The sequence below is a fragment of the Ambystoma mexicanum genome, chromosome 1p (assembly GCF_040938575.1).
Source record: "Ambystoma mexicanum isolate Mex_15411 chromosome 1p, UKY_AmexF1_1, whole genome shotgun sequence".
NCBI classification, from domain to species: Eukaryota; Metazoa; Chordata; class Amphibia; order Caudata; family Ambystomatidae; genus Ambystoma; species Ambystoma mexicanum.
Window position 1 is genome coordinate 323383882 of NC_090921.1, and position 10111 is coordinate 323393992.

Consider the following 10111-nt stretch of genomic DNA (forward strand, 5'->3'; position numbering starts at 1 on the left):
TGACAAGAACACAGAAACCCTTGAAACATACTCATCATCTGTGTCACATGTTCTGCTGGTCCCCTACATCCCTAACCTAAAGCCAAACGGCTTTAAAAGGAGCCTAATGCCATTCTCCTCATGGACTGAGTGGGTGACCTTGCTCTAGTTCTCCCCTCCACACTCCCAGCCCCCTACTCACCGGCTGCAGCGTTCTGCTGATACCCTGTAAGGCCAAGAACATGAGGAGCCTCATCCTCCTTTCAGCCATGTCCTTTTCCACAGGACCAAGAAAAGAACAAAGAAACAACGGTATAATATGACAAAATAGCTTTATTCATCTATTTACATATTTTGTACAAATATAATCAAGAACATCCCTAACAACTGCTTTCGCTGTCCTCCCGGAAAGCCCTGCCACTTGGGGAGATGTGCAGGAACACCAATCCTTTGATCCCATGCCCCCACCCCTGGCAAGAGTCTCATCCGGCATTTGCCACTTGTATTCAGCTACTTACAATGGCGCTCCCCACTAGCTCGTCTGCAAGCTAGACACAAGACCCAAAGCCAGAAATGTGTCCAAAAACAAAAATCCAGTGGTTTATAAGCAAATGTGTATAGCGCCTAGGAAACCTACCCCTGACCTGGAAAAGCAGGGGAAGTGTTTGATGAGTCGAGATGGACAATTAGACCTCCAGGATATGACACCGTTGAATAGCAGGGACGTTTCCAGGACACCACAAGCAGCTGCATTGAAGGGAGTGAAGCTTCTGCAAGAGACTCAATGTTTCCCATCAATTGCCAATCGGATCACCTGCAGGGACAAGCCTAACTTTATGGCAGCAAGTCTGTCTCTTTCCCTCCAGTCTATAGCAAGAACGGCTCCCTTCCACTGTGACCTTCCAAGCTACCAAGCGAAGACGTGTTCTTCCTTCTGCTTCCGGGGGTTTCATCGGCTTGCACTCCTCAGTATCAATTTCTAGGTAAGGAGGTCCTGCTCCGTCCAGATCAGACCTGAATTCTTGACCTTATTTCCCTCAACATTTTCTGGTGTTTTCAGTAGCTGTGGAAAAGACATTGTCTGCACTCCTGCCTCTTGCCCTGGCTCCCGCTGTTCGGTTACCCCTCAAGAACATCATTAAAGTCCCCAGAGCACCTCCATTGCTTCTCCTCTAAAAGAATGCTCTAGGGTCCTTTTTTGCAAAATAGAATGTGTTATACCTTTGTTTTAACTCATTGGAGCTTCACATATGGAAGGGGGGGCGTTCTTGTAGAGCGTAGATGATGAGCTAATGTTTCTCACAGTCTGTCGAGCTCAAAAGACCCCTTCTTCGCCCCCCAAAATCTCAGCCTCTTCCAGAGATGCCGGATCCCGACGCTGGAGGTGAGCAGCCCCAGGACTGAGAAAACCGTCCAAACAGCAACAGAATCCATGTCCACCCCAACTGCAGAAGGAGAGAGAGACCAAGGCAAATAAGGGAACATATTGTATGATGGGTTTCAAGACAACAATACATAGCGTGGTTCGTTGATCAACATGATTCAAGAGCCCCAGTCTTGTGGGCCATCTCTTCCCCATCTAAGGTATGAGCACCTGTCTGAGCTACCAGATCCCATTAAGTACATGCTGTTCTTCAGCCTTTTCATTTACTGTGGGTATGCGCCCTATAGCGTACTGAGCTTAATGGCGTCCGCTCCAAGGGACCTGTATAATAGCGGGGGCAGCTGGAACTAGAGAGCTTTCTGGTGTGCGGGTTCCACACAGATACCGTTTGGACCCCATTCATCTTTTTACCCTAGCCCTTCAGTCACAGGTGCAATGCCTCGCCCATGTTCAAAGAACGAGCAGACCCCAAACGCAGAATTACACGTTGAGCCCCTTGCGATTGGCTTTGCAGGCAATCGGGTGTATCCTGCAGAATGTTTTGGGATCTTCACAGCGCTGCAGTGCGTATGGTGAAAATATATTTAGAGGTCTGGAGGTATTGCAAGGAGAGGAGAACAGTAACCGCTCACCTCCAAACTCTGTGGCACTTGCCCCGCAGCTTTGAGTGCAGTGTTCACAAACTCTCGCCTAGTTGTCCCTCCTCTTGCACAGGGACAGCCTCCTCGCACTATCCTAGTTCATCTGGAATAGGATTGCTGCCACCACTAGCTGCCCCAGAAATCTTGGAGTGACACAGGCAGTGCCCTGTGTCCTGCACATATCCCTTAAATGCCCAGCTATGACTACAGTCTTCCTCACCCTCAGCCCTCACCATAGCAACCCCTCATGCAGCCTCTGGCCAGGAGGCTGACTTCGGAACCCTAGGAGGGGGCCACCTCAGGCATGAAAAGCATCTGTCTCTTAGAATCCTGATTCGAATATTGATGCCTTTTTCCTCCTCGGAGATGTTAAAAAGAGTTTGTATGTCTATTTATAGACAACACAGTGGTCGACTATTCCTCTTGCGGACACTAGCTGGTTGCCCCCCAACTTCTTGCCCCCTACTATTGCCTATGAGCAGTTGCATGTTGGTCGGGACCAGGTGGTCGACCTATGCTGCTTCTTGTTCCTCCTCACTAAAAGTAATCCCTCTTATACCCTTTTCCTCTTTCCCAATAACCTCTCTGTTCTCTTCTTTTCCCCTGCACCCCCCGTTCCTAACCCGGGCACCGTCACCTACTATCCCTGTGCTGCACCACTCCCTACAATCTCTCCTCATTCCACCTTTGTAGTTACCCACCTCCTATACCCCTTCTTGTTATCCCAGCCCTCCTCTGATTCTGGCCCTTCCCCAATTGCAAGCAAGCTAGAACTGGGGCCTCTCTTAAAGTGTTCCATGCCTTTGGGCCTCACTGTGAGGCTGCAATTCCAGCTCCTTGAGTACGAAATGCATATATGTTTGTCCTGAATTACACAGGAAATCATTATAGTGGTTTATAGTCATTTGGTCGAAAACAAAAATGTCGAACGTCATAATGTCGAGAAAAAAAATGTCGAAAAGAAAAGTTGAATTTTTTTTCAATACGTTTTTTTTTCGAAATGGGGGGGTTCCCTCCATCCCCCCTTTTTTTAATTTTACCCATTTTTTATACTTACCAAACCCAAAAAATACATATAAATAAAAAAAATAATAGATTCGACTTTTTTTGTTTTCGACATTTTTTTTTCTACATTTTTGTCATTCGACTTTTTATTTTCGACATTATGACTGCACACCCATTATAATCCCTGCCCACAGCTGCACTTATGTGACATACCATGGTTTCTCTTCCAACTCAGTCTGCTCTCGGGGTCTTTTCCAGAGGGCTTTGCTCAGTGTCTATTCAGGTCGTGGTGCCTACATGGCAAGCAGCCACCATAACCCAACATCCTGCTGTCTCACTCGTTCTGCCCCTCCCTCATGCCATGCCACCCTCAAGGCTTTGAAGAGGCATGCAAGCTATTCCTGAGCCTCTATTAACTTACCTTCAGGAGGTGCCCTTCTCGTGGGCTGCTTTGATTTGAAAGATGTTGGCAGAGTTGTGGTTGGTCTGGTAATGACAGCATGTTTGGTGGAGGAGGACCGCTTCCTGGCAGCAGAATCCCTTAATCTGGAGGATAGTAGTTCAGCTGAGGAGCGTCTTCTGGTTGTAGGAATCTCTGTGGGGGAGTACCCTTTTATAGAGTATCTTTCAGTTTCGGGGTGTCCCTTGGCCAATACAGTCTCAGTAGTGGGAATGACTATGTTTGTTGCATTCTCGTTTGTGACGTGTCCTCTGCTGGTTGCGGTCTCGTTTTTGGGGCTCCCTTTGCAAATGACAGTCTTTTCTGCAGGGTTCAGTGTAGTAGCGGCCTCGGAGTCGGTTGTTGAGCTCATCTCAGTAGTTGTCTCATGTTTGGGATTCGCTCTGGTGGTGGCTGCCTCAGCTCTGGTGCTCAACCTGGTGATTGAAGTTTCATTTCTAGAGTTCACTTTTGATGACTCCGTTCTTGAGCTCATTTCAGTAGCTGTCTCAGACGTGGGATTCACTCTGGTGGTTACAGCGTCAGTACTCGGGACGGCACCTGTGGCTGCTGTTTTACTTGTGCCCACGTGGGTTGTGGCCGTCTCTGTTTTGATGTGCCTGGCAGTTGCAGTCTCAGTTGTTGAGTTTGGTTTGATGGTGACTGCGGTGATGGGGTGTGCCATGCTGGGGGCAGATGTTGCAGCAGAGGTATGCCCAGCTATGAATAGAACATAGATATTAATTATTGAACAAATGCTTTGCGTTGGAAGGAACAGATTGATACAGATAATGCAAATTGGACATGTCTTAACCCCGGGTCTGTTTTCTTGTTGACTTGTGCACTCCATCGTCCATTATGGGCGAGCCACCAACTGGGTGTGGTACTAGATACCACATTCCCTTGGTGGTGTGGGTGGGGGTTGGCTTGAGGGCCTCCACTGTTTCCTGGCTAATTTGATCCTGCCAAATATACTATTTGCAGAGACCACACTTAAGATAGCACTCTGTAGTTTGAAAACTGCAATGAATGTATAAACCCCCTCTCCCTGCGCCCCTATATTGGGCTCCTCGGAGCAAGGACTCCTGTCTACAGCCATCATAGCTTGACCCTTGAAGCCTGTTTATATTTAAACCTTTTCCCTCTGGTGGCGGTAGAGGTGCCAGAGTGTGCAAGATCACTGTATGGCATGGGGCGGAGGTCACGCTGGAAAGAACAGAGGCTCCTGGGAGTGGGGCAAAAGACTAACCACCGTGGATGGTTCCTGGCTGTGATGTCGTAGTGGTGCTTTGGCTGAGTTGGAGAAAAAAAAACATTTGTTCTGCCCTTCAAAGTGGCACTTATTCCTGTCCCTACCAGGTCTTTCACTGCCGTGGGGTTGGTTTGGACTGAGCCAGGCACTTGATTTGCATATGCATAATATATGTATTGAACAATCAGGATGTCATTTCCACCCAAAATAACTTTCACAGAAAGCAGCAACAGATGGCAGAGGCAATCCCGGGCGAGCGTTGCCTTTACAACATGCCAGGGTTGTGAGTAAACCAGGTGAGGATGAGGATGGGGAAGAGTGAACAATGAGACATTGGACAAGGGGACAGGTATAAGTAGGATAGACATACAGGGCCCAGTGCCATTACCTATGTTTGAACAATATATAGACATATTACAATCTTATTTGGCCTTGTGGTAAGCGTGTCCTGGGGGTCATACTACATCCAACTCTCTCTTCCTAAGCATCTTCCTTCTCAAGCCCTCCGCTCATCCCCCTCCAACTCTCTAACGGTCAGACGCTTCTCCAGGCAGAGAGTGGGGGGTAGATCTCTGTCCTCGGCTGGGGCCTCCCTCTGGAACAGCCTCCCTGCCTCTCTTGAACTTGAGCAGGACCACCTAAGTTTCCGGAAGCATCTCAAGACCTTCCTTTCCACTTCTGCTTTCTCTCTTTCCCCTGCTGATGCTACTGTGTGCTGTGCTGTCTGCTGCGCCCACTGAACCTCACGGGCACCAGGCTCCTACACTACCTGCAACCAGTAGCCCCTTGCACTGCCCCGGGGCCTCCTACCCACTTAGGGACTGTATCTGCAACCCTACAGTCCCCTACCTCTTTGCACTTACTGAGCCACCACCCTGGCAGCATTTACCACGTTCTTGCCACTGCACTCTCCCCTTCCCCCTGACCACCTGGTACTTCATCGCTTCCCTCCCCCTAGTGCTTGCACGATATGAATGACACAAGGTCTAGTAAGATTATTTGTTTTGACCTCCATCCGTCAACCTTGCTTGTCTTGTCGCGCCTAGAAACACTTGTGTACAGGCGCATTATTGATGACTTATATCATGGAGGGAAGAGGCACCTTGGCCCATGACCACCGAGTTCGATGACAGTGGCCATTACATCTCGTACAAGTGTTTTTCTGCATCTACCTGGCCCTCTATTCCAGTAAATAAGGTTGCAGACTTATTTACACAAACCAGTTTGTAGCATCATTATTGACTCTGTGTACAGGTTTCTCCATGTTATGCGTTCATGTTATTCTTTTAATTTGGAGGCTTTGGGGTAGAGGTGTGCCCAGGGCTTTAGGTGTGCTGGGACTCTAAAAACAGTCCTTGAGCCGGTGCTCCCTTAGTCCACACCTCCCCCCACACCCTGAGGAGTACCCAGCATGAATTTAGTCAAGATCCTGTGGGCACGGTAGGGATGGAGAAATTAACACTGCTGTGAAAGAAATATGTGCAGAGAAGCCATCTTCCTCTTGAAGCAAGACATCAAGCACTTGTCTCCCAAAGGAGAACTCCTTCCAACTGTGTATATGTAACGGGTAGTTTACTGTAGCTTATCATAAATTAAACAAAGGCCAGTGTGCTTTATGTGTTCAGAAGGGTTGCAGGCTTGAATCACTGTCACAGATATGCCATATGTAAAACTTGTATTTTGATGTTCTTCAATTTTATGCAAAACATGATGTGGTTTATATTGGTGCTATTTGTCCAACTCGCCTTTCTCATTGGTGCTCTCCTGGGGGATTTCATGGCCGCTTGAAGATGTCAGGGGTTGCTTAGCGCATTGAGGAGGGGTTGCTTAGCGCATTGAGGTCTGTCTTGGGCCAGCAAAAGCACAGTTAAAGTGAGACAGACTTTAGTTTGAGAAGACTGGTGCCTCCCCAGGAAATATGTGCATACTATTAGCCATTGCTCACAGGAGGTTAATGGCTACAGATTATCACAGGACAGGCACACAATAGGAGAGCTGAAACCATAAATGAGCACCTACAGAGCTATTAAGCATGCTGGGTCATTTACAGAATGACAGTGATTTGCTCGCTGGTGGAATTGCTCACATAAGCGAGCCAGAAAGGGATTTATTTACATATTTACAGGCAGCAGTTTAGTTTATTAGTAACTAATCCAGCTAAAGTAAGAGTTGTGGCATGGCAGAAGTGTTATTTACAGTATGCAGACTGGATGCACACAAGAGCACACGAGAACATGCCAGGTGGCCCAAAATACATGTTTGCATGGCCTCATGAAGTTTTGTTTGGGGCAGGTGGAGCTTGTCCAAGTTACCTGCCCCTCCTTTAGGACATGGCAAGCACATTTTCGCTCCGCAGCCTTTCCAGAGTGCCCCCACCCCTCCTCGGCTCTCTATTCCACTTAAAGCACTCGCGTTGCCATCAATCACAATTAACCTTATAGCCACATTTCTGCTAGTGGTTTACGGCTGGGAGACGCTGCTTGAGGTCCATTGACAACCTTCAAGACTGCTGTTTGCTGTCTGCTGAGAGGGTGGCTAAGTTCCTGAGGGTGGGGCGGGGGTGTCGGGGACGACCCCTTTCAGCAGTGCCGACGTGTCTGAAATCATTTCTCCGTTTTTGCTCTGGGTTTTCCAGAACTGGCCCCTGCCAGTAGTGTGTTTGAACATTCTGCAATGTGTGGGCCTCGCCGCTAGACTAAGCTTCCAATGGATCCATTCACTTGGCTTTTTTTCAGGAGTCCATCTAGGTTTTTTCCACAGTTACTAGATGTTTGCTTAGTAATGGGTGAATTTCTTTTTGAATTGCAATGCCTGAGTGATGTCTACTCTTTCTTCGATGTGCACTAAACTAACACTGACTTACTCCAAAGTATAGCATCCAGCAATGAACAAAGGTTGTTCAAAGCCCTGGAGGGGAGGGGGCAATGCAGAGGTAGAAAAGTTTGAAGTGAGGAGGAAATGAGAAGGGGGCAGTGCCTAACTGTGTGAGGGCGGTTAGGTTGCTTGCATGATGCCCAATAAGGCAATGCACCAAGTTCACTGCCTGGGATTCTCGAACTTGAAGATCACACAGACACCAGGCTCGACTTCCTGCCACTAGCCTGGAAATGAACAATAGAATAACAAATAGCCGGCGGAAGCTGAAATGAAGAACCAGATTTTGCGGAGGTTCAGTGGTGAAAACACGAATATAATATAAAAAGCATTACGTCATCCCCGTCCAGCAGTTGCCTAGGCAACACCAGCAAGGAATGTATGTTGGAGAGGAAATTGTATCCAGGCTGTATTGCTTGTGCCCATTGTAAGACAGTCACTGGTATGCACTGCACACAAAAATAATCCATCGATTAACAGGAAGACAACGAACTTTGTCAAGATAAGGGGAATTCTGGATGGAGCGCTGAAGACTGGAGATAAGGTGTAGCACAGTAGCCAGAAGCGCCTGGGGCAATCTAAGATTGTAGGCCGCAAGTAAAGAGAAGTGGCGTATCTAGATTCCAGAGTGTTAAGGCTGGAACAACATGAACCGGGCGGACAATAAAAACAGGAAAATCTGCCTACTAAAACGAAGCTGGAAAACATAACAAGAGTACACCAGGTTGATCTCGGGGAGGGGAGCCGTGATATGAGCCCAAAATGTTGACTATAGATAGCTGGTGGTGTAAGACCCAAGAGAAGAGGGCCAGAAATCAGCACCCCAAAGATAATCAGGCCTAGAAATCAGCACCCCAAAGAGAATCAGGCCAAGAATTCAGCATCCCAAAGAGAAGAGGGCCCGAAATCAGCACCCCAAAGATAATCAGGCCTAGAAAGCAGCACCCCAAAGAGAACCAGGCCCGAAAATCTGCATCCCAAGGAGAATCAGGCCCAGAAATCAGCATCCCACAGAGAATCAGGCCTATAAATCAGCACCCCAAAGAGAATCAGGCCAACAATTCAGCATCCCAAAGAGAAGAGGGCCCGAAATCAGCACCCCAAAGATAATCAGGCCTAGAAATCAGCACCCCAAAGAGAACCAGGCCTGAAAATCTGCATCCCAAGGAGAATCAGGCCCAGAAATCAGCACCCCGCGGAGAATCAGGCCTAGAAATCAGCACCCCAAAGAGAATCAGGCCAGGAATTCAGCATCCCAAAGAGAAGAGGGCCCGAAATCAGCACCCCAAAGATAATCAGGCCTAGAAATCAGCACCCCAAATAGAATCAGGCCCGAAAATCTGTATCCCAAGGAGAATCAGGCCCAGAAATCAGCACCCCACAGAGAATCAGGTCCAGAAATCAGCATCCCAAAGAGAATCAGGTCCCTGAAAGGAGGCAGAGAGACTAATACTCATCCAGCAATTTATGACACGCAGGTTTGGAAATGGGAGCCGGTGGCCCCCAGCTCCAGGCATCTACCATTGACAAGAAACATTGGCTATTGCTCATAGATCAAAGCATGGCCCAACAATGGTGTCTGCAAGACCAATGATTCAGCAAGAACTGGCAGCTGCAGCCAGCCAGCGCTTTCCAATGTGACCACAAGAATCAGTCAGCCTGCTGACTTACTGCTTCTAGGACAAACACTCCTCGCGAAAAGTCACACCTTAGCAGCCAGCCTCGCAACTTCTCCCATGCCACAACTCTTACTTTAGCTTTGAGCTCTGCAGGAGCATCTATTCATTATGGAAGACAGGAAGGTCTTCCTGCAGCCACTGTGAAGTAAGAAGGGGGAACTGCTTGCCTGAGACTTCTTTGTCCTGGTAGCCCTCAGTACCTGTCTTCTCTCAAAGTGTTCAATGCCTTTGGGCTCACCAGGAGGCTGCGATTCCAACTTCTTAAATGCAAAATGAATACATATTTTGTCCTGAATAACATAGGAAATCATTATAATCCCGGCCCACTTCCGCAGTTAACGGAACCCCCTCTCTTCCAGTACTTTCTGCTTGCAGGGTCTCTACCCAAGGACTCGGGGGCCATTCAGTTTCGTGGTGCCCACATAACTACCACCAAACACAACCTAACATTCTGCAGCGTCTTGTTTCTGCTCCTCTCTTCTGCCATACCACCTTCATGGCTTTGAAGTAAGTGGCATCAGACCCTGACTTTATCCCGAAATGCAGAAATCAGGCAAGACTCCCTCTTCTGCCCAGGCAACGCACAGTGGATTGCAGCACAAAAGGTCACAATCCCACAGGTGCACCCTTCTGTGCGCAGCCCTCTTCCTTTCCCTTCTCTGAGATCCCCCGCGTACCCAGGCCACTATGCGGCACCCCCAGTGGTCGAAGTGTATGTAAAGAAGTAGTGGAACTATGTTCCCTGCTGGCCTAGCCCTGCTCCCCACAAAACCCATCGCCACGCCCCCTCCCACGCACAATCCAAACCCCAAACAAACACACCTGCTGTTCAAAGAAATGTTCTGCTTCTTCCTACAC

At 48.3% G+C, this 10111-nt stretch overlaps 1 protein-coding gene across 1 annotated transcript in view; it reads right to left on the reverse strand.

Moving 5' to 3' along the window:
* Positions 1 to 294: 294 nt before the first annotated feature.
* MADCAM1 (mucosal vascular addressin cell adhesion molecule 1) overlaps positions 295 to 10111 on the reverse strand; it is a 61838-nt gene continuing 52021 nt past the window's right edge. The window contains exons 6-7 of the mRNA XM_069612409.1: positions 3431 to 4168; positions 295 to 1424 (exon numbers count right to left, since the gene is read on the reverse strand). Coding sequence (XP_069468510.1) covers positions 1279 to 1424; positions 3431 to 4168 — 884 coding nt within the window. The 3' untranslated portion in view covers positions 295 to 1278. The remainder of the gene's footprint in view (positions 1425 to 3430; positions 4169 to 10111) is intronic.